Source organism: Chinchilla lanigera, unplaced genomic scaffold, assembly GCF_000276665.1.
Source record: "Chinchilla lanigera isolate Chin_1 unplaced genomic scaffold, ChiLan1.0 scaffold00006, whole genome shotgun sequence".
Classification (NCBI taxonomy): Eukaryota; Metazoa; Chordata; class Mammalia; order Rodentia; family Chinchillidae; genus Chinchilla; species Chinchilla lanigera.
The window spans coordinates 39089553-39114929 of NW_004955407.1; the positions used below are offsets into that span (position 1 = coordinate 39089553).

Below are 25377 nucleotides of genomic sequence, written 5' to 3' on the forward strand. Positions count from 1 at the left end.
CTTCCTCCAGTGCAGGCCCCACTTCCTGTTCCCATCGCCTTCCAGTAATGCTCCCATGGACTGAGGGCTGTTGGGATCCGGGCCCCTCCAATTTCTGAGGGTTTCTCTGTCCAATCAGGCTGGCCATCAGGATTCACTGGGAGAAGCTCGATAGCGCCACGGGGTGCCAGCTGTGATTTGGTGGGGACAGAGGCGGCCCAGAGACACAGGCCGTTCCTGCTGGGTGACGCCAAGGCTGGCACGCCAGCATCGGCTCCCTCTGTTTTGGTTGTACTTTTGCCAAAGCCATCTGTACCAGCTTTAGTGGATTAAAATGAAAAGCAAAAGCATAACCAAGAAGCTGCATAGACTCCAAGGTCCCCAGGCATGTGGAGCCAGATCCAAGAAGAGGTGGGAAATTGCACAGGCCCCAGACAAGTTCTCCCAGGACAGGAAGTGACCTTCTGGGAAGGAAAGGTCCACGGAACTCAGATGACACGGTGGCTTCAGAGCGGAGATGCCTCAGGCCCTCTGGGGGAGCAGAGATGATCCCCAGGCCCTGGAGGATATCAGCAATTCTCTCTCTTTGCTTTTTGTCAACTGAGAGACCAGAAGCCTGAGCACAGGCAGAGTATGTGACTGGACTGCGACAGGCTGGGACTCTGGAGGACAAAGTGCCACCAGAAGGTCCCCAGAGCCTGTCCCCAAAACAGGCAAGAAGGAGAGAACCCTTCTCCTCTCCTGCGAAGGTGCCGAGGGGTTAGATGAGGAGTCCCCAGCGCCCCGAGAGTGAGCACACACAGCCCTCGCTGTCCCCGCAGTCAGGTTTGTGACCCCGCTGTCACACCTGGCCCACACGGCCACATCAACCTGCCGAGAGCCCGGTCTGCACGCAGCACCGAGGTCCCATCCACTTGTGAGCACAGGACACGCGCACGTCCCTCCCTGCCACCGTCCTGACATTTAAGGCGGGATTTGCACAGACGTCCACATCTTATCACGCCGGCCACTGGTTCTGAGATCCGTGTGTGGGGCAGGAGCAGCGTCCTCTGCAGGAGAACCCAACGGAAGCAGCAAGGGATACAAAACTCTACCGAGGAAAAAGTACAGTACCCGTTTCTGTATAAGAATATATTATTTAAAAGACAGTTTAAAAATAAAAATTCTGTACAGCGTCAAGAATTCCTTTTTTTGTATCAGTGAATGAATGGTTCTTAGAAAACATGGTCTGCTGGCGTCAGGCGCCCAGAGCGACTTTTCCTGGCCTGGCGGGTCCCGCGAGGCTCCGCCAGCTCATCCATGCTGTGGCCCACAGCGCTGCTGCTGCTGCTGCTGCTGCTGCTGCGTCCGGCTCGGTCTGCTCGGCAAAGGAAAAGGCAAAGGTTTGTCTCCATGGGGACGGAAATGTCCAGGATCGCACACAGCTGTTTCAAAGGGCGAGGTCACCGGACAGTGCTGAACATGTGTAATAATAAAATCTGGCACCATCCCGCTCCCAAGCTGCTTAGAACCGGACCCGACTTAAAGACGGAATGCCCAGTCCCGGGCACTCTGTGTAGACTAGCACTCTGCTCCTATCACCCCTGAAAGCACCATGGTGGCCCAGTTTGGGCTCTGGGGCTCAGACAGCTGGAGATGCCTGTGTCAGCTGGCTTGTCCTTGGCAAAGCTGGGAAGCAGAAGGAGGCGTGCTGGTGGCAGAGCCTCGGCTGCTGCTTTACCAAGCCAAGTCCTGTGCCTGGAACACGTTATAAACCAAGCTGCTCTCGCATTCAGAGACATGTGGATACGGTGTGCGCTGTGATGACCCGGCCACACGGGCTGCTTTGCCTTCCACGATGACTAAGGAGGTGGCTGCTATCAGCAGGTGCAGGAGATAAGGCTTAAAGCCTTAGACACAAGCCCTTTGTCTTTGAAAAGCTTAGAGTACTTCAACTGCACTTTTTCGGTGATACTGGGAATTGAACGCAGGAAGTACTGAGCTCCTTCTCCAGCTTTCTTTTACTTTTTGTAGTACTGCTAGGCGAGTGTTCCGCTATGGAACTACATCCCTAGCCTGTCTGACTTTTTATTTTGAGACAAGACCTCACTAAGTTGCCCAGGCTGGCCTCAAATTTGTGATTCTCTTGCCCCAGTCTCCTGAGTGCTGGGATTACAGGTATGTACCACCATCTCTGGCTCAGTTGCATAAAAAAAAAAAATAGGTCAGGCGCAGTGGTGCACACCTGTAATCCAGCACTCGGGAGGCTGAGGCAGGAGGATCACTGTGAGTTTGAGGCCAGCCTGGGCTGCACAGTAAGACTCTGTCTCAAAAAAAAGTTCTGGTGGTACAGCTCTGTGGCAGAGCACTTGCCTAGCATGGACAAGGCCCTGGGTTCAATGCCTAGCACCACAAACAAAACAAAACAACACAAAAACAAAACAAAACTTTCTCTTTGTAAGTGACGCAGATCCCATTTTTGTTTTTCTTCTACTTGCCGAAGTATATCCCCTTCTTTCGAAGGTTCATTCTAATTCCTACATATGAGGAACTCAGTTTCCACCTATGTGTAAATATCCTGTGGGGCTGGTCTGAGTACGGCTGTGTCCCCGGGGTGCGTGAGCCGGAGTTCAATCCCACTGCATAACATTAGGAGGGCAGAGACTTAACCTGAAGCTGGAGGAACCTGGGATTAGCCAAGGGCACAGGGTCCCCGTCACTGAGGGACTGGCAGTGCTGCAGGAAGAGGGGCCACCTAGCAACACCCCCTCGGCCCCTCCCCATGCACGGGTCTTGGTGTCCACCCACTGCAGTCTGCATTACCGCGCGTGTCGTGTGCACCGAGACTTCAATTTGGAGACGCGCTGCCTTCACTCTCTCTCCTGTCTCTGCTCTTCTCTCTGGATTTCTCGCTGACCCCGGAGGTCAAGCTCTCGGTCTTCTTCTGTAACTAGGACAGAGCGGAGTGGGCAGCGTGAGTCCCGGGAGGTGTGGTAGGCATCAGGTGCCAGGACGGTCGCCACGGACTTTCCGGGGACAGCTCTGGTGTGCGTGACCTGCCTCGGGACAGCAGCGGTCCGCATGGGACAGGAGCTCAGCTGCCTGCAGCCCCCACAGCCACGGCGCACAGCCAGGAGGCACCATGCAGATCCGGGCTTTCGTCCCTTCCGTGCACCTGCCCCAGAGAGGTGGTGCCAGGGACAGTCCTGGTGTCCCCACTGGGCAGCGGGTGCAGGACGTGGAGAGGCAAGGCCTTCCCAGCAGTGGCTCATGGGAAGGCCCAGTGGCAGCGGGGCTCAAGAAATTAGAAGGTAATGGGCTGGGGATATAGCTCAGTGGCATAAGCCCTTGTCTGGCAAGCCTGAGGTCATGAGTTCTATTCCCGGTACCAAAAAAAAAAAGAAATTACAAGGTCTTTAGCCCTCCCTGGGGGTCGAGACCAGGGGAATTCCTCTTTCATCCATTCCTCTGTATTTCTTAGTCTTTCATGGCTTTACAGACCTCTCTGTGACCTGTTGGTTGGAAACTCCAATAGTGGAGCCAGGATCTCTAGTCGGGACTTTTAATTAATACACGAGCATTTATGGAGCACCTATGGCATGCCTGGCGTGGTACACGGGCTGCTGAGGAAGAGGCATGGTGCTGGGGCACCCAGAGCTTCTAGGTTCTCTGGCTGAAAATGTGGAGTAGGGTGCACAGTCTGCGGGGAAGCCCTGACCCGTGGAGGCACCGACAGTGAGAAAGTAGGGTGCAGGGGGCATCACGAGGTCCAGGCCAGTTGGGGAGGGTGCAGGGCATGCAGGGAAACTATTCCGTTGTGGGGTCCCGGGCAGGGAGACCACCCCGGCCGGCAGCGTCAGGCAGGGACTTGGCGGGGCCTGAAGTGCCGGGAAGCCTGGCGTGGAGACGCACACGCAGGTTCCGATGGGGCCCGGCCAGGGATCTGAGGCAAGGCGCAGGCTTGGTTTCCGGGAGTAGAGACAGCTCCCTGCGGGGACCCAGGCCCGGCCGTGCGTGGACGCCTCCTTCACCTCTTTCACGGCGTCGTCCATCTGCTTCAGTTCCTCGTAGCGATCTCGGGATTCCCACAGGGGCTGCAGCATGAGCTCCTCCACCACGGGGAAGAGCTGGGGAGACAGACGTCCCTCTAGTCGTCCAAGGAAGCCAGGGGGGGAGGTGGGGCAAAGCCACCTGGTGGGTGGCCACCCTCCCGTCCCTCCTCAGGCCACTCCCTTCCCCGCCTGCCATGAGGACAACAGCTGCCCGGCGGGGGACAGGAGGGTGGAGCAGCTTGAAGGGACGCGAGGAGAAGGAGCTGCACGTCGTGGCGGGGAGGTGGGGGCCAGAGGTGGATCTGCTCTGGACACGGGGCCCCTCAAGGCGGGAGCCGTGGGCAGGTGGCCACGGGCGCTGGGCGTTGGACAGTGCGGACAGGAAGGTGATGTGGGCAGAGTGGGGAGACGACACCAGGAGCCGGGCATCCACAGTCTGAGGGCACCCAGTCCAGCTCCAACGCTGTGGGGCGGCTTTGCCAGGGCATGGAGGAGATGGCCCCCTGCAGCCGCTGCCATGACAGCCGACGGCACGGCCTCTGGGCGCTCTGTGCACGTGTACACGTGTGAGTGGGTGCACATGCACATACGCGTGTGAAGGACCCACGTGCAGATGCGTGCGCACGCCTGTGCTCACCCAGGCAGCGTCAGCGTGGGGTGACGCTCACTCACCTTGGTCACTGTTTCAAACATCGGGATCAGGACAAACTTGATGAACCCAATTTGGGCTGTAGCTTTGGTCACTTTGTCCCGGTCCATGAATGGGGCCACGGGAAGGCCTTCTGACTTCTCACGGTCGCTCTGCGGGGAAAGCAGGGGCAGGGGCGTTTCGGACAGGGATGCCGGGCAGTCAGGGAGACCGAGAGCACTGCTGCTCCCACAGGAAGCGCAGAACAAGCTCTGCGGGGGCGCACGCCGCCTGGCCGCCATTAGCGGGAGCACAGTCTGTACTGGGTGAGCGCGCAGAGTCCTGGGGACCCGGGACACAGGCAGGGGGCTTGTTAAAGGCGTCACGGGGCTGCTAGGGCAGCTGCACTTGGGGGCTGACTGTCCTTTGTCGTTTGTAAAGCCCGCTGGGGCCGGCCTTGCGAGCTGGCCTGCTGGGTTTACCCATCCCTGGCCTCCCTCGGCCTCCACAGCGCTCTCTTCTGGCCGTGTTCCCCGAGGCTTCTGTCCGCAGAGCGGCTGTCCGTGGTGGGGGTGGCGACTTTGTGCTATCACGGAGGCCACAGGTGGGGGGGGGTGGCTTCGCGCGGCGCCTACCTGCATAAAATACTCCTCCAGCAGACAGTCCACCCACGGCTCCGCCACCGCCAGGGGCCGCACCTCGTTGGAGATGTCGCAGCACTTTATCAGGATCATCTTCAGCTGAAAGAGGAAGCACGGAATGAAGGCCGCGGGGACACAGGGCTGACATGAAGGAAGGGGTATGGAGGCCGGGGCCGGGGCGGCCGAGGGGCCTCTCCCCTCCGGCAGCGGGGTCACCTGGCTCTCAGCGCAGCCCCCACAGGCTGGGTTTGCAGTTCTTGGCTTCCCCCAGGAGCACGGGGCCCTGGGTGCGCGCTCTGCCAACGCCAACCATGCAGAGCAAAACTAGTGTCTTGTTTGTCGGGGGAACAGGAGAAATAATAAGGAGACACTGTTCAGGTGCAGCGGTTACGAAGGGTGCCGGAAGCCTGGCGTGGTGGCGCATGCTCGTAACCCAGCACTCGGGGAGGCTGAGGCAGGAGGCCTGGGTAATTCAGTGACCGAGCCAGACCCTGTCTCAAAATAAAAGATAAAAATAAAAGGGCCAGCTCAGATGTGGGTGGCGGGTGTAGCTCAGTGCAGAGGCCTGGGTTCAATTCCCGGTAGTGCAAACCAATAGATATGCACACACACAAAGGTACTGCAAAGTGACCCACTGGCTGGGGTGCAGCTCAGGACACAGCTCCTGCCCAGCACGCCTGAGGCCCAGGTACTGCAAAGAGGTGACTCACTGAGTTGGGGTGTGTGAGGACCCTGAGGAATGATATGGCGTCTTTAGAAATACAACAGAGTGGCTGGGAACAGGCTGGCCACGCCTGTAATCCAGCATCTGGGAGGCTGAGGTAGGAGGATCTCTGTGAGTTCAGGGACAGCCTGGGCTACACAGTGAGTTCAAGGCGAGCCTCAACTATATAGTGAGACCCTGCCTCAAAAAAACCAAAAGAAAGAAAAAAGAGGGTGAAGAAGGAACCCCCCATCTCACAGTGTGGAGGGTACCAGCTTCAGCACTCCCACACCACAGAACACAGGGGGACCCCAGCCCTGCCCTGCTGACCCCGCATCCCTCGGTGGAACCCCAGTCTTGGAGTTAGGACACTGCACATGTGCCTCCCTGGGGCACCTGGCTCCTTCCGGGCCGCCTCGGGGTGGCTTGGGTTCCCACCTCCCAGCCTTCCTGGCCACTGCAGCCCACACAATGTCCCCTCAGCACTGTCCTGTGAGCTGGTGACCTTGGTCCACAGGGCTTGAACCTGCCCGGCCTCTTGGTGCCTCTGTGGTTGCAAATGTGCCAGCTGAGGCTGCTCCATCCCATGCATCTGTGCCTCAACCTCGGCCAGGCTCAAGGGTCCCATCGTGCCCACTCTCCCAGCCATGTCCTGGGTTCCTGGCAGTGACCTTGACCTTCCTTTTGCCTTCTGGGGAGGCAGGTCCTCCCGCTGCTCTCTGTCACACACGAGAGCCACTCCTCCTGGTGGGCCTGGGTGCCACTGTCCTTTGGCTTTCTACAGCAGTGACCCCGAAGGCTCACCCTGGGAGGGACAGCTAGCCCAGCCCCATCGAGCAGGGGTGCCCCAGTTAATCAGTTTTTCCAGTGGTGCACAGGGATAATACTGGTTTTAAGCAGTTAATATTATTTTGTTTTATTATTTATGATTATGATTATGACTTTTGTTTGTTTAATTTTTCAGACAGGATCTCACTATGTAGTTGAGGCTGACCTTGAACTCACTATGTAACCTAGGCTGGCCTTCAACTCACAGCAATCCTCCTGCCTCAGCCTCCCGAGTGCTGGGATTAAGTAGTTACTTTTAAGAGGAAATTATTCTTTGCACTTAGGCAAGATGCAGCATAACTAGTTTCCTCTCTGAGCCTGGGGGAAGGGGAGTGCTCATGCATTCTGCTCTTCACCCTGGGCATTCTCAGCTCCCTCTTGTCCTGGGAGAATGCTGCCCTCAGCTGCAACGGCTGGCCTCGTTCGATTGTGACCCTCAAAGGTGGATTCTGGGTGCCTCATTCTAGTCCCAGGCTGTAGACTGCGGTCCCTGGGTCTCCAGTCTGAACTGGGTGGTCAGAGCTCACCCTGAGGCCCCCAGAGAGTCCCAAGCCGCCCACCTACCAGTGTCATGTGCTCATCATTGCTGTAGTCAAAATTCTCCATCTTCTCCTTGAAAGAGTCCATGATTTCCGCATGCCTCGCCATGTCCGTGGCCAGGATTAATGTGATCATCCCCTGCATCGGGAGAGAACAAGGCCTTAACATGGTGTGCAAGGCCTGCCATCCTCCCACGTTGTGGACAGGACCCGGACTCCACACGCGTGGGCCGGTGGCAACTCCACGCGCCGAGTCCAACTTCCACGCGTTGGGATGCAGCAGGGGAACCTGCCCGCACTGCAGCGGGCGTGACTGCTGTCCACGTATGCCAGGGACTCTGCGCCCCATCCACGGGCCTGCGAGATGACTGACTTGCAGACGGCAGATTTACAGATTACCTAACAGGTCACTCTGCTTATGGAGAAACCCGGGCGATTTCAGCTGAGGACAAACGTTTCCCTGAGATCTAGTTGCCTGCTACATGGCTGCTCCTTCCTTGTTGCTGATGTCAAGAACAAATTCTCCAAGAGTACTTTTTCTCTCATCTGCTCTATATGTGTATGCATGGCTTGGGAATGATCAAAGTCAGAACATACTTAATAATGTCCTTGTTAACACATTTATAAAGGAGAGTGTAAGGAGTTTTTAACGATAAATATTTTATTGCTGCTGTGGTTTGAATGTTTCCTCGAAGTTCATGTTGAAATCTGGTCTCCAATACAACTGTGCTGGAAGGTGGCGGGGATTCTCAGGAGTATTTGGGTCCTGTCCTTGTGAAGGGATGAACATCACTTTAGAGGACTGGTGTAATCCTCCGGATGAGCAACATGTCATGCTCACTTCCCTTTTAACCTCTGCCGTGTTATGATCTATCTGTCCACCCATCCACCCATCCATCCATCATCCATCCACCTACCCATCTTTCATCCATCCATCTACCAGTGGCCATCCAGCCATCCTCATCCATCCATCCATCCATCCACCCATCCACCCATCCATCCATCCATCATCCATCCACCCACCCATCTTTCATCCATCCACCAGCAGCCATCCATCCATCCATCCACCCATCCATCCATCCATCATCCATCCATGCATCCATGCATCCATGCATCCATCCATCCATCTATCCCACCCATGCTGAGAGCACCTCTGTGCCAGGTATGGTTCTCTGCTTTTCCAAGAAAAGAAATACAAACACCAGGACAATCAACATAGGAAATCTCAAATATATCTTTTTGGGGTGGTACTGCTTGTGTTTTGAATTATGCAGTTTTTCTATAAAGACTGAATTCTGTTATTAATGAAGGGTTTATTTAGTTATCTTTCAAAATCTTCAATGACAAAATTTTTAAAAAAATTGGGACAACTGATTTTTACCCTCAGAAGAATTTATTTTGTGGCGGCAGGGAGTGTGTGTGGAACATAGGGCCTTGGGCACACTGGAGAGGTGCTCTACCACTGAGATACATCCCCAGCTCATTTTATACTTTGAGACAGGTTCTTGCTAAGTTGCCCAGACTGGACCTGCATTTGTTATCCTCCTGCCTCAGCCTTCCGAGGAGCTAGGATCACAAGTGTGTGCCATCACGCCCAGATAGGAAAGTCTTATTTGAAAACCAGAGGCGTTTGGGAGCAGAACAACACTTCTAAGTCCACACGGTCACATGAAGGGGACGAGAGTCTGGCTCTGCTCCACTCAGGCGAACCTGCTGTCTTTTGGGTAAGTCATATATGGGGGCGGCCCGGGCCTACTCCTGAGGGGCTCCCCACTGGCAGTGTGGGAGGCCGTGTGGGGTTTCCTCTTCATGGCTGCCCCTTTACCCACTCCAGAGGGGAGCTGGCTACAGCGCATCACAGCTGATCCCCGCTCAGCACAGCGGCGCAGGGCTTGTGCTCAGGGTGGGCTGTAAATGCGGAAGAGAAGCCTGCGGGTAGGAGCGGGCAGTGCCAGGAATCGGTGATTCCATAATGACTGTAACTGACAATGCAGTTGGCTTAGACATGGGGGAACCATGGCCTGTCGGCACTGCTGTCTGAGACAGCGAAGCCTATCATCTATCAGGAGAGATGCTGCTTTCCAGGTGGGCTCCAGCAGTGCTTATCACTGCATGGGGAGGAAGCCGCCGGGGACTCAGAGTATGCGAGGTCCCCGTGGGAAGGCGCAGCCAAGCACCAGGGAGACCGGAGTCCTCCCCACATGAGCATCCCTCTGGGTTCTGCAGGCTGGAAGTGCAAGGTCATGGTGCTAGCAGACCCTGATCTCCAGGGTCTCCAGGGAAGGGTCCTTCCCGGCCTCTGCCAGCTCTGGGGGCCCTTGTCATGTGGGGCCCTGAGACCTGGAGGTTAGAACACCTCGAGGCCCTTTGCCATAGAAGGCCACAGCCACAGGTTCTGGAGGTCGGCTTCCATTCACCCCACTCCAGTTCTCCTGGGGTCACAGTGTGACGCCCCCCCACGAGGCCAGCGGTGCACGAGTTTATGGGGCAGGTTGGTAGGGGTGGGCAGGCTGTGGGTGGCAGTCACAGAAGCTGAGACTCAAGGGCACTGGCTGGCTGCAGGGGGCATGTGTGTCAGACCCTGCACCCTTGGTCGGGAGACCCACCCTCTCCAAGCCTGTCTCCTGGACTGCAGAATGGACTCAAGTCTCATCTCAGAGCGAGCCACCAGGGTTAGGTGGCCGTGGTGTGCAGGCTGGTGGGACGTCCAGGCATGGCAGCCCCTCCCCACCCCATTCTTGGGGTCCCATCCTGGGCCCAGGAGGAGAGGGGTCAGGAGGGCAGGTCCCAGGGTCCCTGGTGTGCTCTGCTGTGACAAGGGGCCTCCAGCACCGGTAGTGGGACGCTGCCCTGTCCCCCATACACGGCGCCCCAGTGGTTGGAAGCCCAAGACCCCACCTGCCGGATCTGCTTAAAGCCCTCGGGTGGCACGTTGGCGAAGATGTTGCACTCGGGCCGGGCCAGGATCTGGAAGGCCACGGCACAGTGGTGGTTCTCCAGCGGCGAGATGTCGTTGTAGCGCACGGCCAGCTCAGTGCGGGCGTTGATCTGGTACCTGGGGTGCAGAGAAGGGGTCAGGCACCTGCACGGGCAGGGGGTCCTGTGCGCCCAGGTGTGTGAGTGGTGGCGGCAGAGGCAGGAAGGGTGGTGTGGCGCAGGGCTGGTGACCTGGTCCTCTGACCCGGCTGCCCCGAGTTTTAGGTTGGGCTGACAGGTCCCACGTGAGCTCAGGCTTGTGGCATGCAGCAAAGGGAACAGGCGGGGCCTGGGTGATGCTGCCACCTGGGCGGTGTCACCTGCAGCCTCACCTGGGGACCCACTCTGGACTTGACAAATGACAGCATGGTTCTTAGCCATGTCTGGTGCACTAGCCACACAGATGCGCTAGGAAGGGCCGAGGTGTCACTGTGAGCACAGACCCACGCCACCCGCTGGCACCTGTGAGTTCCAGGGACAGCACACTGCACCCGGCAGAGGCAAGAGGGCTCGGTGTTCCACCGGGCCACAGCCCCACTGCGGGCCCCGCCCACCGGCCGCCTGCTCCCGCTGCCTTTTCCCTCGGAAGCCGGCGAGAGGTGCCACAGAGGATGGTCTTGGTGCTACCTGGGCTCTGCTCTGTGCCCGCTGAGCCTGGAGCCAGGACACGAGGCAATGTGGCCACTTGCAGGGTCTTGTGGCTCTGAAGAACCCTGCCCCCAAGAGGGGAGGCCCAGGAGAAAGGCTCCAGACAGAGCTGGAACCTGGGCACTGCATCCTGCTGAGGTGGACCTGGGGGCTGGGGGCCTTGGAGACAGCTCCAGCGGGAGCGCAGAGCCGGGGCTCCCTGCAGCTGGGGCGCCCCCCAAAGGGAAGGGAGAGGAAGGACGCACGCACGTACGTGTTGTTGTATCCCGGGTGATCCAGGTCGTGGCATATGGACGCCGTCATCAGGACCAAGATATCCATTTGGGAAAACTTCTCCTGGGTTAAGGGACAGAGTTCAGGTTTCGGCTCTCCTCTTGGGAAGGGAGGACGGCGAGGAGGGGCTGGGCAGGTGGGAGATGGCGGCAAGGCAGGATGAGGCTGCCCCCCTACCTTAGCCACCCCATGGACTCGGGGTAGGGTAAGAGGGTCAGGTCCCATTGTATTATTTTTTGTAGTACTGGGGATGGCACCTAGTTTGCACTGAGTTATACCTCCAGCCCTTTTTAAAATATTGAGACAGGGTCTTGCTAAGTTGCTACATTGCCTGGGCCGGGCTTGAACTTGTGACTCTCCTGCCTCAGCCTTCCAGAGTGCTGGGATTACAAACACATGCTACCACATTTGCTTGTACCAGCTCTGTGAATAACCCTAGGAGCACCCTCAAGGGGTGAGTGGGGCAACCGGGACTCCAAGGCAGGTCTCCTGGTGGGACAGGTGTTGTCATCCCAGGTGGGTGTTACGCTGCAGCACCCACCTGCAGGTTGCAGAGCCAGATCATACTGTACATCATCTGGGTCACGCAGAAGCAGTGCCGGAAGTTGTGGAAGGGGTTGTTACGGTAGTTGTCGTGCACGCAGAGCTGGGGTGCAGGAGGACAGGTGAGCTCGGCGCCACTGCCTGCCCCGAAGACTTCCCAGGACCACGCCTGGATGCTCCCAGCCTGATCCTCACCAGACCCCAGGCCCAGAGCCCTGTGGTCTCCACAGGTGTGGACCAGGTGGCTTTGTAGCCTGGAAAGTCCCACGACACATGGGTGGTCCCCAGGGGGTGTGACGAGCTACACCAGGTCTCATGACCGCAGGAGACTTCATGGGGCTTCAGTGCCGGGTTCTGAGCAATATGCTACTATTTACAGAAAGATCTGCTACACACCTAAGCACATGCCACACGTACCCACGTACAGACGTGTGCACGTGTGTGCTTCACTTGCCCACCTGAGTCATACACTGTATCGCCACTGCCCCGAGTGGGTGCTCAGGGACCAGGCCAGCGAGGACAGAGAGAGGCCGAATGTCCTTGGGAATGTCCCTCTGCAGAGCCTGCTCAGCCTCAGCATGGGGACAACTCAGTATCAGCTCGGGGCACTGGCTCTGGAGGAGCAGGAGGGGCGGGGCGGCCGACACTCACCAGCCAGCGCCGCAGTGTGACAGGGTTGATGCCGAAGTCGCTGACCAGGCCCAGGTCGTGGTACATGTGCTCCAGGCAGCTCAGCATCTGTGGGTGGGTGAGACCGGCACTCAGCAGTGGGTGGAGTGGGACGCACCACACAGGCCGCCCCAGGGGGTGAGCGCCAGCCCTCAGAGAGCGGGACCTGGTGGCAGGTACTGGGGAAGCTGCTGGACGCCTTTCGGGCCACCCAGAGGGGCGTGGGAGTCTAAGAGGGCGGTGGGCCCTGCGGGCTACAGGAGCTGATTGGAGCCGAGGAATTTCATGCTCGGAGCTGCGTCACCAGGCAAGGGGACTACACGGAAAAGTGTTTTATTAATGTCAACACAGGAAAGACAGTCTCAGCAGATCAGCAGCATGGTTGTTTCAGTTTGTTTTTCATGCCAGGCAAGTGCTCCACCCATGACCTATATCCCCGAGCCCCAGAGCACAGTTTAGGTCCGCAGACCCGCGACCCTCGCCCGGGGTAGGCCCAGCCCTCCAGAGAGGCAGGGATCAGGAGCCGTGGCCGCTCGCACCCAGACAGCAGGACACTGCTCCTCTGGGGCTCGGCTGGGACCTTCAGCACCTTCGTCACCTCCAGTCTGCAGGGCTGGCCTCCGCCTGGGCAGGGCTCCTCCCAAACCTCCCGGAGCCTCGCCCTGATCGAGGTACGGTCCTGCAGTGGACACGGCTCAGAGGTCGGCTGAGTGACCGAGGAAGCAGAGATGGCACGGGGGAAACGGCACGCTGAGCCAGAGCGGGCTTGGCTTTTTGGGAAGAGCAGGTTGTGGATGCGGAGCCCAGGGAGGCAGGAGATCCACAGAACGGGCGAGTGGGACATCCGGGCCCACGTGGGCACCCTGTGCCGCCTCGTCCATCCCCACTGGGGCCCGGCGCACCCACCCCTTCGCACCTCCATGCACTGTGTGACAAAGGCCACGTTACGGCCTGAACTGCACCCCTCAATGCCAATAAGATCGTGGAAGCCTAGAGGTGCAGAGCCTCCGGCCCTGCTGTCCGGGCAGCAGGCAGCGCATGTTGTAGAGCCGACACGTTTGCTGTGAAGTCAGAGTCCAGGGAGAAGACAGCCGACAGACGAGGCCATCTGGCACCTTGCCTGTGGGAAACACGGCGGCTTCGGAGTAGGAGCGACGCATCTGTCCCCACGGGGGCAGCCAGGAGCCTGTCTGCTCGAGGACGCGGTGGAGGGTACCGGGCTGGTGGGTGGTGCTGCGGTGGTGACGGTGGGCGTGGGTGGCAGGGCGGCCAGGCTTGTGGCCACATCTGGGACGACCGCTGCGGAGCCAGGGGGTGTCCTCTGCTGGGTAAGAGGCCTGGGGCTCTGTCCCCACTGGAAGGGAGCCAGGAAATCCACTCTGGCCCCGGCATCCCCTGCGTGGAGCGGCCTCGCGGTGGCTGCCACTGTCACAGCTGGTGGTTGCTGGAGCTCTGTGTCCCGGGGCCTTCAGTGGGTCATGGCTGCTTGTCACACCCAGGCTCCCGGCATCCCGGACTTGACAGCGGCCAAGCCTCTCTCTGGGTACCTCTGGCTCTCACCAGTGGGCGGCTGGGTACATCCGCGAGCATCTTGTCCCCAGCAGCAGGAGACGCCACACAGGCCGGGCCCACCCGCCAGCCGTCCAGACCCCGCGTAGCCCGGAGGACAAGGACGCCAGCCTCTCTCGTGAGTGGCTGCATCCTTCAGCCCAGGCACAGCGCCCTCTCTTGGATCCACATGCAGAGCTCGCTCCAGAGTGGAGTGGGACAACATGGTGGGGGGGCGCATGCTCATCCTCGGGCCCAGCTCCGAGCTGTGCAGGAAACCCCAGGCCAAGGGACTCTGGATGCGGCATTCTCCTAGAGGATTCACCAGGGGCGGTGCTGGCAGGAGCCTCTCGTCCTGGGCCCTGCGTGGCCTTGTCTGCTGTGGTCTGGCTGTGCCCACGTCCAGGGGGCCACACTGTCCCTTCCCTTCACAGCCCTCCCCCGGCTCCCTGCACCCTGGGATCACTGGTCACACCCCCGCTTCTTGGTGCTGCACCCTGCAACCCCCAGAGCTGGGAGCACCCCGGGACAGGTGGCTGGGCGCTGGCTGATGGGGCAGGGTGGAGGCTGGTCTTGCTCTTCCAGCCAGCACTGTGGAGGTGTGACCTGCGCCGGGGGACCACATGGAGGAAGCGGTTTGCTCAGCGGAAGCCTGTGCTCCTGGACTGTGCATGTTCCTAGCGGCGGGAGCCTTGCGTCGTGAATTCCAACGGTGCAAAATCCCATTTCCTGTGCTTGGCAGACTTCACTGCTGCGACCCTGTCGGAGCGTAGCCAAGTGTGCAGACACCCAGCCCTGCTGTGCTACGGGAAAGCCGGAGAGGGCCCTCTGACTCTGCTGAGCTGGGGACAGCGGGGCCCGATGTCCATGGCAACAGGGCTTTCGCTTTTGGGGGGTAGCCAATATTATCAATTAGGCCAAACCCCAAAATCTCCATTTCTGCTTTCCTGGGCCTATGGTGCTGTTGGTTTGCTCTAAAACCTGCTGGTTTTGCTCTAAAACAAGGGTTTTTCCCTTCAGAAGGAAGAACAGCGGGAGGCGGCGTGGAGGAGGGGTAGGATCAGCGCCCACTTGGGTCTGCTGTCCCCGGTGACCCAGATGCCCACACTCACCTCGTTGGGCTCCCATAGCCAGACATCAAAGGTGGGCTTCCGGAGGGCTTCAATGGTCTCTGGAGACAGCAGGTACTGCAAGGGATGGGAGTTGCATTAACCAGGACCCTGGGCTTTGGCAGAGACAGAGGCAGGGACCTCAGGGTGCTCGGCGAGCACTGTCCTTGTCCCCCCATGCCCCTGTGCAGACTCGACGTTGCCTCCTCTACGAACGACAACTGCAGGGTGGAACCCATCAGCAGGGGCTGGGGGCAGAATCTGAGGTGCACCTGGGGACTTGGGGAGGGTGGAAATATTCTGCGTGTCTCAACTATGGTCGAAGTTTCTTTTTCTTTCTTTTTTTGTTTTTTGGTTTTTTTGAGGCAGTGTCTTCTTACGTAGTTCAGGCTGGCCTGTAACTATGTAGCCCAGGCTGGCCTTGAACTTGCAGCAATCCTCCTGTCTCAGCCTCCCGGGAGCTGGGATTACAGGTGTGTCGCACCACACCTGGCTTCATGGTGGAAGTTTCACGGCATATGTGTCTGTTGCATATACATGGCACTGTATCTAAAGAAGCTGGGCTGCATGATTGTAAATTTGATGCCAGTAAGTCTAACAATAAAAAACACAATCAAGTGAAGCCATGGGAAAAATTCACTCAGCATACATTCAAATACCGGCTAAGCAGCTCTTGTGGGTTTCGCTTGCTGGAACCAGCCCTGGTCTCATGCTCGCTGATGGCGGCTGACGGCACCGCCAGCACTTGGGGGCAGCTGTCATAAGAAGCGATTTGGACATAACACAGCACCAGTACATCACATTCCAGTCTCCTCCCAGGCCTCGCTGTCTGTTTTCTTTAAAAGGGAATGATATGGAGGGCTGGCGCCTTTCGCCTGGGTCTGGCTGGTGCTCAAGACTCCCGGGGGCAGGATCACGGGAGATGGGCACTGTTCCCAGGGAAACTGGTCTCCATGGAAACACCTCGGACCATCCTCAGCCTGCTGCTTGGGGCCAGGTGGAGAAGGTCACTGACTGATGGGCACTGGATGCCCACAGGAGGCTCCGGAAGGCTCCTTACCACCATGGGCAGTGTGGGGGGGGTCCTGCCTGGTTCAGGGCTCCGACCACCTCTGTCCTAGGGGCCCTGTGCCCAAATCTCAGCACCTGGATTTTGCCCAGCTGCTTGCCAGCAGAGGCCACTGTTGTCACGGCGACCTTCTCTTCCTGCTGTTGGGAACCACTCCTTCCCAGAGCATGGCTATGAGACCCAGGGCTCGGATTCTCTGCGAAAACCTTGTGCATGAAAGCCAGGCTTCCCATAGAGACCACGTGGTGTTTGGGACAGGAACTTCGCTTAAACTTCTCTCGGGTGACATTCGTGTGCTAACACCTCTTACTGAGACGGCTCTGGGCTGGGGTGGACAGCAGCCTGGAACTGCTGTCTCCTTGCAGAGTAAACTATGGCCTGGGGACACTTCTGCTGACCTGGTGTCAGGGAGAAAACTCTTCTGTCCCACGACACCTCCCCTTCCGAGCTGGTTCCCGGGTCCTGGGGCTGTGGACGTCAAGCTGAGCTATTCTGGGCTGGGAGCTCGCCTTACCTTGGGATAGGTGGGGACGTCACGTTGAGGGGTCAACTTCTTGTTGTTATCCAGAAAGCTGTACTTACAGGGGCAGTTGGTCCTAAGGACAAGAAGCAGAGATCTGCTGCCACTGCTCCGAGCCGTGGCAGCCATCTGTATGGGGGACCCAGGACGTCACCAGTGCGGAGGCAAGCAGCACCCACACCCAACCGGAGAGCCCGCAGGCCCCGCTTGGGCCTCTGCGCCATGCGGCCTAAGTCTGGCGGGCAGCAGCAGGCGAGTCGTGGCTACAGCCCTGAGGACCCTGCAGGAGCCCGACCCTCAGATCAGGCTTTTGGAAAACAGACAAAAAAGCCACCTGTCTTTCCACCTAACATCGCGAACTCATCCCGTGTGCTCCTCTGCGCTGGTACTGAACAGAAAGCACACAACGGAAAGCCCTCCACACAGTGGCGGCAGCCCCTCCTCAACGGGTCCCCGGGCTGGACCCTAGGACATGTCCAACTTGCCGTCATGTACAAAGTGGAGGGATGAATTTCTGACTGCTTTCCTTCCCGTTTAACCTCAAGCGTCCCACGTAAGAACAGAGGGAAAGGAGCCCGAAGGCTTGGGGCATCGGCTGCAGGCCGCCCCGGGGGGCTGTGAGTGGGGAGCTGCCCCCAAGGCCTGGTGCCCTTGGCTGGGTGCTGCATGCAGCCGGGTGGAGAGGAACTTGCCCGGAAGTGGGCACACTCTCCAGTCAGCGGAGCACCCGGGTTGTTTGGGGTTTACCCGCATGGGGTGCAGGGGCCAGTGTATTGTGAGCTCCTGGGATTTGTAAGTAAAATTGAATCATCTGAAAGAGCCATTTAATACAGTCCAGTAAAATAACAGAAATTCTTATCCTCTACACCTGCATGGCTACTCTGGGGAATTTATCTTAAAAGAATTCAATGCAAGCAAACAGCTCTGTGTAGAAGGATATTCATTATAGCATCATCTGTTGTTATAATAACAGGAGACCAAACTAGGATCCTCCCAGAAGTTCCTGAGTGGGAAATAACTTATACCACTCGGTGCATCAAAACCAGGGCCCAGGGGCTGGGGATTTAGCTCAGCGGCAAAAGCGCCTGCCTGGCAAGCGCAAGGTCATGAGTTTGGTTCCTGGTACCAGAGAAAAACCAAAAAAAAACCAACAACAAAAAAGCAAAAAAACCAGGGCCCATTATGCCATTATGAAGGTCGTTATGGGTATTATGTGAAGTGAGGGAATTTCAGGCAAAGGGAAAATAGAAAAGTGATACATACTTTGTGGTTTTTTTTGTACCAGGAATCGAACTCAGGACCTTGCATTTGCCAGGCAGGCATTTATGCTGCTGAGCTATATCCTCAGCGCAATGTAAAAACAAATTTACTGAGCTATGAGGGACAAGAAGCACATTTGGTGAGTTAAAAAAAGAATACTAAGTTGTGATCTTTTGGGGGAAAATCTAAGAATTATACATGGGTTAAAATTTATTGTTAATTTAGCTAGGCGCAGTGGCACAGATCTGTAAGCCCAGCACTTGGGAGGCTGAGACAGGAGGACTGCTGCAAGTTCGAGGCAAGCCTGGGCTATATAGTGAGTTCAAGGCCAGTCTGAACCATATAGCAAGACTGTCTCAAAAGCAATTGTTTATTGTTCATAATGGTGTAATGAAAAAAGTTACAAGACTAAGTTGCTTTTCCATTGACTTTTTTTTTTTGGCACCGGGAAACAAACTCATGACCTCACGCTTGCCATTGCCAGGCCGGCGCTTATTCTGCTAAGCTGTATCCCCAGCCCTCTAGTTGCTTTTCAATACTAGGTATCTATACATACAAAAACACCTGGGGGGTTGTGCCCAGGTTTAACCTGGGGCACTGTTGGCTGCTGTTATGGTGGCCACCCCAAAACCCCCATCAGGATAATCTGGGAGTTCTACCATAAGCCTGTTCTACTTTCTTTTTGTTTGCCTGTTTACTTGTGTTACCATGTAGTTGAGGCTGGCCTTGAACTTGCAGCGGTCCCCCTACCTCAGCCTTTCAAGTCCTGGAATTACAGGTCATGCTTGGCTCCTTTTCAAGCTTAGAATAATGAATCTGCTTCTTTTTAGGAACAGAGCATTGGCATTGCCGTCCTAGCAGGCTGTGAGCCCTCCCCTTGATTCCACACCTGCCAAAACTGTCAGAGCAGCCACAGCGGTCTGACGTGCAGAGGAAACTGGACAGCACGATTGCCCTTCTGTCTGCTTGAACCCTCACGTAGGAGCTCGGGAGGCCCTCGCCAGGCAGGCGCTGGACTGCTGGTTCCCGTCAGTGCTGGCGCACGCAGCCCTGGGAACGGGCGGCTGCTGGGTGCTGCTGACCCCCTTGGCCTGCAGCCCCTTCTCTCTGTAGCCTGTTGCCACGGGAACCAACACACTCAGCTAGGAGCAGCTGGCATAGTGCCCTTTCTTTTCACGCCCTCCCAAGCTTGTTTTTGCCTTTGTTCCCTGCGTTTCCCATCCTCCTCCCCCCAGGGGCTCTGTCCATGGTCAAGGCCCCTCTGTTACTAGGCTGTGCTCCTGCAGCCTCCTCCTGCCGAGGAACTGGCATGTGCTGGCCTGTGTGTCCCAGCAGGGGGCGCTGCTCCAGGAGGCCGGCGGGCTGCACAGTCCCTGCTGCTCCCATGGGGCCCCGGGCGGATGCAGACCCTGGCTCGAAGCCCTGCCATGCTGCACTGGCCTGTGAGCAACTGGTGGGCAGCACAGCAGGCTCAGGAGAAGTCCGAGGGCAGAATGCAGGCCCTCTCCCTGCTTCTTGACTTCACCCTGTGCACTAAACTTCCGGCATCCTCCTGTATCAGCCTCCTGAGTGCTGGGATCACCGGCAGGCACCCCCACACCCAGCTGCCTCTGGCCTCTCCTTTTAGATTTCTTTCTGTAGACATCCACACCCCTGTCTGCCAAGCTGCACACACGGCTAGGACACTTGGATCTGCCGCAGGGCCGCCGCTCTCAGGTACACCATCTTCCTCCTTCCTTGGCTGGGAAGCCCTGCCTGACAAGAAAGCCTGAGAGAGAGGGGTGTGTCCCCACCCAGCAGGCGGGCTGCCTGCCACCCCAGAACCAGGAGAGCTGGGGTCCCCGCCACCCCCGTCCTCACCTGGTACTTCTGGCGGCCAGCTCCTCCCTCATCTTTTTAATGTCACTCTTGCATTTCTCGATCTCCACGACTTTCAGCCCTTCCACTGGTGACAAAGAGGCACAGCAGGGAGTTACTGAGGATCAGCACCGCGCAAGCGGCCACTGGGGTGTCCCCGGGGTCACTGGCCCCAACGGAGCTTCCTGCTCCTGCCCAGACCTGGCGTTTAGGTCACCCAGCTCCGGGAAGGTCCTGGCAAGTTTGAGCCACATCTGTCCTCAAGGCTCCAGCGGAATGGAACCCTCCCCCCGCCCCGTCTCACTCCTGCACCCATCTCTCTGCATTCTGCAGCTGAGCACAGGAGTCAGAGGCGTCTCCTACCCAGGAGGAACAGGAGGGCGTGTGGACCGCACAAGCTCCCCCGGCAAGGATTACAATCTCGTTAAGATAAAAGCCTTTCTTTTTTAACGTCCCCCTGGGCAGTTCACCAGGAGGAAGTGTCCCCGGAAGGCAGAGGAGTAGCAAACAGCAAAGTTAAGGATGAATGGAGCTGGCTTCTTGTGCTCCTGGAGTCCAGCTGCAGAAGTGCCCAGGACGCAGGTGACCAATGGGGCGGGTGCTGCCAGAGCCACACTCCGGCGCATCCGCGAGGCACTTTTCACATCGCCCAGGATGGTGGCAAAGGCTTTAGGAGAGCTGCGCTTGAGGGATAAAAGGCGGTAGCGGTAGTGGTCAAATCTGACGCAGAGAGTGGCTGCTGGGTGTCGTCGCCTTTGTTTTTGTCAAGCGTAGCCCGAGCAAGCGCCCGCGATCAGATGGGACCGACTTCTACAGAGGACACCATGTGACGTGGGTGCTTCGCTGGTTCCCCAGAAGCCCCTGCCCCAGTGAGGGAGGCAGCTCAGGGTCTGTCCCAGTGGCTGCCAAGCAGAGGTGTGGCTTCTCGGGACACCTCGTCTCCTGCCCAGAGGGGCCTCTCAGCTGTGGTCCTAGCGGCTGACTTCCGGGCCAGGGAAACCTCTGCTGCTCTCCCACACGAGGAGGTGGGGACTGACAATCAGGCCTGAAGTGTGCGTGTCGGGAGCCAGGGCGGTGCCATCCTGGGCCACCGCAGGTGAGTGGCCGTGGGGGCACTGGACTTGGGCTCGCGTCCTTTAGCCACCCACCACACCGCCTTTAGACCGAGGTCCTTCTGCTCTGCACCATGGGCCCTGAAGGGCTGCTGACACCATGGGTGTGGGGGCCCTTGCGCGTTCCTAGGGCCAGGAAGCACTGACCAGGCCCAGCGTCTCCGTCCGCAGGCTTCTCACAGGGATGCTAAGTGGGGGAGGGTGAGATCAGGACCAGCAGCAGCAGCGTACCCAGCTCACCGACATGTGAACAGCAGGAAATTTGAGGAGAGGAGGAGCCCAGGGAAAAGACGGACAAGCTACGCTGGCCATGGAGTCTGCGGCTACACTTGCTGTGTTTCAAGTGCCACTGTTCTTAGCCAGGCGTGGTGGTGCATGCCTGTAATCCCAGCACTTGGAAGGCTGAGGCAGGAGGCCCCTTTTGTTTGAGGCCAGCCTGGACTGCATAGCAAGACTCTATCTAAAACAAAACAAAATAAAACAAAACAAAACACAACGAAGTGCTACTGTCCTGAAGGCCAGCTATAGCCCCTTCCAGCCAGGTGAAGCCAGTCCAGGAGCCAACAACAGCAGGGGACACTAGAGGTGGGGCCTGCCTCGGGGTCACCTGTCATCAATCCCCTTATCGACCTCAAACTTTAACTGTGGGGGGACAAAGACGAAGCACCCCAAACCAAAGCAGAGGCTTGCCTGGCTCCCAGCTCTGCGGCCCCCAGGCCAGCTGAGAGGCAGCTGCAGGGGTGAGACAGTCACAGTGGATGGGGACTGAGGTGTCCTGCCAGGGAGCACCGCGGACTGCTGGGGCAGCCTGACAGACGCCCCCCCACCAAGCTCCCAGGAGCAGTCAGCCCTGCGAAACTTGGAGCTTGAGCATCAGTGCGGCCGTCGTGCACGCCCCACGTGGTGTGGCCTCCTGGCCATCCCAGGCACAGCTCACCGCCTTCTCCGGCTTCCCTCGCAGCCAGGGTGCGTGTGTAGGGCCTGGCTGTGTCTGGGTGACAAGGAGGGGAGCCTGAGGTCCCCAGCGCGGGCGGGGGGTGACTGGTCCCAGAAAGCGGGTGGCAGCAATGAGCACAGTCCCACCAGGGCTCTGGGCGCCGAAGCCAGTTTTACTGCTCTGCCGAATGAACTTGATCACATCACTTAACCTCTTTGTGGCTTCCTCGTCACCTGACAGCCAGAAGTTTTTAAAAACCAACACACTTTGAGAAGTAGACACGTGACCCTGAAATGCATGTTTCACTGATTTCTATGGATCAGGTCTTGCATGCCCCTGAATCTCTTTTTTTTTTCCAGTACTGGGAATCAAACAATATTGAGCTTGCCAGGCAGGTGCTGTGCTGCTGAGCTAAATCCCCAGCCTCTCTGAATCTCTTTTTCTTGAAAAATCACATGCAATTTGGACCAGGTATGAAAAGTGACATTCCAGGATCTTATGAATACAGACCAGCAGGTACTTTGGGAGGTGGTGTTTGCTCAGCCTTAGCTTGTAAACGTGAGTTGCCACGTTCCATTTGGACAGCGACAAACTTCCGGGTGCCGAGAGGGGAAGACAGCGTCTTCAGGCACAGCGGGGACTCAGGGATCAAGCCCTTCCTGCGGGACGGGGCGTGGAGCAGCCACGGCTTGCAGCTGTTTCCCTGCAGGCTCCGGGCTTTTCAGTAACTGGACTGAGAAGAGAATGGACTCTCGCGTGCTCACAAGCGGGTTTGCACTGGAATCCCAGAGAACAGCAGCTCCCCGAGGGCGTGCGGGTCATACGCCACGGCCTGTGGGTGTCAGCAGGGGTCCCACGGGGCCCTGGGGAGGCTCTGGATGCGCCAAGTCGGGTGCTCCCTGTGTGCCCATGCACGCCCCCAGCACACAGGGCTCCCTTCGTCCCACGTGCTGTGCGGCTTCAAAACAAGCGCAAGGCTTGGCGTGCTGCCGCTGCCGCCTGTGCGAACCGCAGCAGCGTTTCCGAGCCCCGCGCACAGGAAGGACGCGCGTCCCGCCCGGGGCACTAACACCGCGGTGCGGCACGCGATTCGGGGGTGAAGCCCCGGGGGGGGGGGGGGGAGGACACAGAGCCACTCACACTCCACTCGCTTCTCCAGCACCGCCAGGTGGTTGGCCACGTCTGCTTTCAGCTCGTTGATTTTAAACGCTCTGGGAAGAACAGGAAGGAGAGATGAGGCATGACCTGTAAAATCCTCCACGCTAACCCCGGCCACGCCAATGTTTTTGGGTCCCGGCTTCGAGTGAGGCTCGGGTGGGGCCAGTCCCCTGGCATCTGGGACCAAGCGCTGCTTTTAAGGAGCCCAGAATGTCCCTGGGGCTAGCGTGCTGACTTCCTCCCACCTGGGCAGTGAGCACAAGGTAGGAGGGAGGACACGAAGTCCTCTGTACCCCAAGCTGGCAGTGCACCACCCCCACCCCTGCCCCACTGGGCACGAACACCTTAGAAGTCTCATGAGTTCAAAGCACTCCGCTCAACAATTTCTGAGCTTCCCCCCTGCACCGTACCCCCCCCTCCCCGTACTGGGGATTGATCCCAGGGCCTTTGCACTGAGCTATTGCCCCCATCACCAGCACTTTTTTAGTTTATTTTTTGAGATAGGGTCTTGCTAAGTTGCTAAGTTACTGGGCTTGAACTTGCGATCCCCTGCCTAAGCCTCCTGGAGTTCAGGGATTACAGGTGTGCGCCACCCTGACTGATTTGGGCTTTAACAAATACTATCCAGCTATTCCTTCTCTCCTTTTAATCACCCAGAGCAGTACAATGCCAAAGGGAAATCAGTCTGACTGACTGAAAATATTTTCTTACAGCAGTGGGGGACTCGGAGTGGAAAGGAAGCCGCTACGGGCTCAGGAGCTCGGACCACGCCCCTTTGGAAGCGGTGTTGACATCCGCAGACTGTCCCCAGCCCCATAACAGCCAGTCAGGAAAATGCTCACGATCAGAGGTCAGATCCCAGGAGCGAGCGCTGACCTGGCCTCGGGCTGAGGTCAGTGCTTCCTGGGGCATTTCGGTGCCCAGCGCTTGGGGGGCTCCCGCAGGCCAAGGCAGCCTGGAGCCAGGGCCCTCCTGTGGCGTGAGAGGGGCGGTGTGGGCAGAGGGGACTCTGTACCTGGAGAACTGCTCTGCCACCTGGGCCAGGACGCTCTGGATTAATTCTTCTCTCTCTGCAAACCAAAGAAGGTACACAGATGGAGGTGACCAGGGGCTGGCGGGAGCGGCCCTGGGCTGTGGGGCCCCGTGGGGGATGCCCGGCCCGGCGCTCCCGCTGCCCTCCTTGGCCCCACCTGCTCTCAGTGGGCCTGGGCGGCAGCTACGAGAAAGCAGGCAGGACGGGCCTCGGGGCAGGAGAAGCCTTGTGTGAGGCGCAGGCGCATTTTATAGGGACAGGGAGAGCTGCTGACCCATCCCGTGCAGAGCTTGGTGTCCACAGGGCAGGCCAGGAGGAAGCACCGCCTGCCCGTAAACAGGCTCAGCCAGGCTGCCCGGGCCTTGCTCGCTTCCTGTTTCCTGGCCAGGCGGGCGAGGACACTCACAAAGGTGGCCGCCTCGGCCTGTCCCTCCCACCAACGCTGGCACTTCTTGGTTCGGCTCTGAGAACGTCTGCAGCTTCAACCGACCCCTGCGACCTTCTGCTGCTCCCCTATGCCTAACCGTCCACAACAAAGGAAATACAGGACCAAACCAAACCTGTCTGAGCCAATAAAATACTTCAGTTAAAAGCTGAAAGTGGCTGGGGGCGTAGCTCGGCTGGAGAGCACTTGCCCAGCATGAACAGGCCCTGGGTTCAGTCCTGAGCACTGCAAACCAGCAACAAAAAGCATTTATGCTCATGTAACCTGGAGCAGGGGCGCATTCTTGGAATCCCAGCACTCAGGAGTCTGAGGCAGGAGGACAGTCACGAGTTTGAGGCCAGTCTGGGTCACACAGTGAGTTGAAGGCCACCCTCAACCATAGAGGAAGACCTTGCCTCGATAAACAAACCCAACCAACCAAACCACAACGACACAAAAACTCCCCAAAGCTGAGAACACTCATGTCCTGCGGCCCATGTGTGGACAGCAGATGCTGGCCACAATGTTATTAACACAGCACAAAGCTTAACAACTTGTAAGTCCATCCAGTGGGGACTTGTCAAGTAAATGATGACAAACCTGCATTGTGGAATCATATTCGATTAGGAACAACAGTCTTGGAGAATGCTCACATTTATTGTTAGAGTTAAAGACATTTTTTAAAGTGGTGACCCAGCATGACCCATTTTTGAAAACATCTGCGGAGAGCACACTCCAAAATAGTTATCTTTCAGCGATAGGAATATATATTCATTTTATTTTCTTAGTTTTGCTTCTTTATGTCTTTTACATTTTCTGTAATGAATAGAATCACCTTCTCTGCTGCTCCCCTCCGCTCTTTTTCTTTTTCTTTCTTTTTTTTTTTTTTTTT

At 57.7% G+C, this 25377-nt stretch overlaps 1 protein-coding gene across 4 annotated transcripts in view; it reads right to left on the reverse strand.

Moving 5' to 3' along the window:
- Positions 1-1165: 1165 nt before the first annotated feature.
- Positions 1166-25377, reverse strand: part of Pde9a (phosphodiesterase 9A) — a 74646-nt gene continuing 50434 nt past the window's right edge. For 2 of the 4 annotated variants that reach the window (XM_005375809.2, XM_013505072.1), the window contains 15 exons: positions 24044-24098; positions 23011-23081; positions 19825-19909; positions 16699-16780; positions 15119-15193; positions 12441-12527; positions 11788-11892; positions 11227-11309; positions 10248-10404; positions 7375-7488; positions 5274-5378; positions 4683-4811; positions 3990-4085; positions 2782-2908; positions 1166-1336 (listed from right to left, as the gene is read on the reverse strand). In XM_005375809.2, the coding sequence (XP_005375866.1) occupies positions 2807-2908; positions 3990-4085; positions 4683-4811; positions 5274-5378; positions 7375-7488; positions 10248-10404; positions 11227-11309; positions 11788-11892; positions 12441-12527; positions 15119-15193; positions 16699-16780; positions 19825-19909; positions 23011-23081; positions 24044-24098 (1346 nt within the window). In that variant the 3' untranslated portion in view covers positions 1166-1336; positions 2782-2806. Of the gene's footprint in view, positions 1337-2781; positions 2909-3989; positions 4086-4682; positions 4812-5273; positions 5379-7374; positions 7489-10247; positions 10405-11226; positions 11310-11787; positions 11893-12440; positions 12528-15118; positions 15194-16698; positions 16781-19824; positions 19910-23010; positions 23082-24043; positions 24099-24218; positions 24302-25377 lie in introns of those variants that run through there. The other 2 variants (XM_013505077.1, XM_005375810.2) reach the window with 2 other exon arrangements.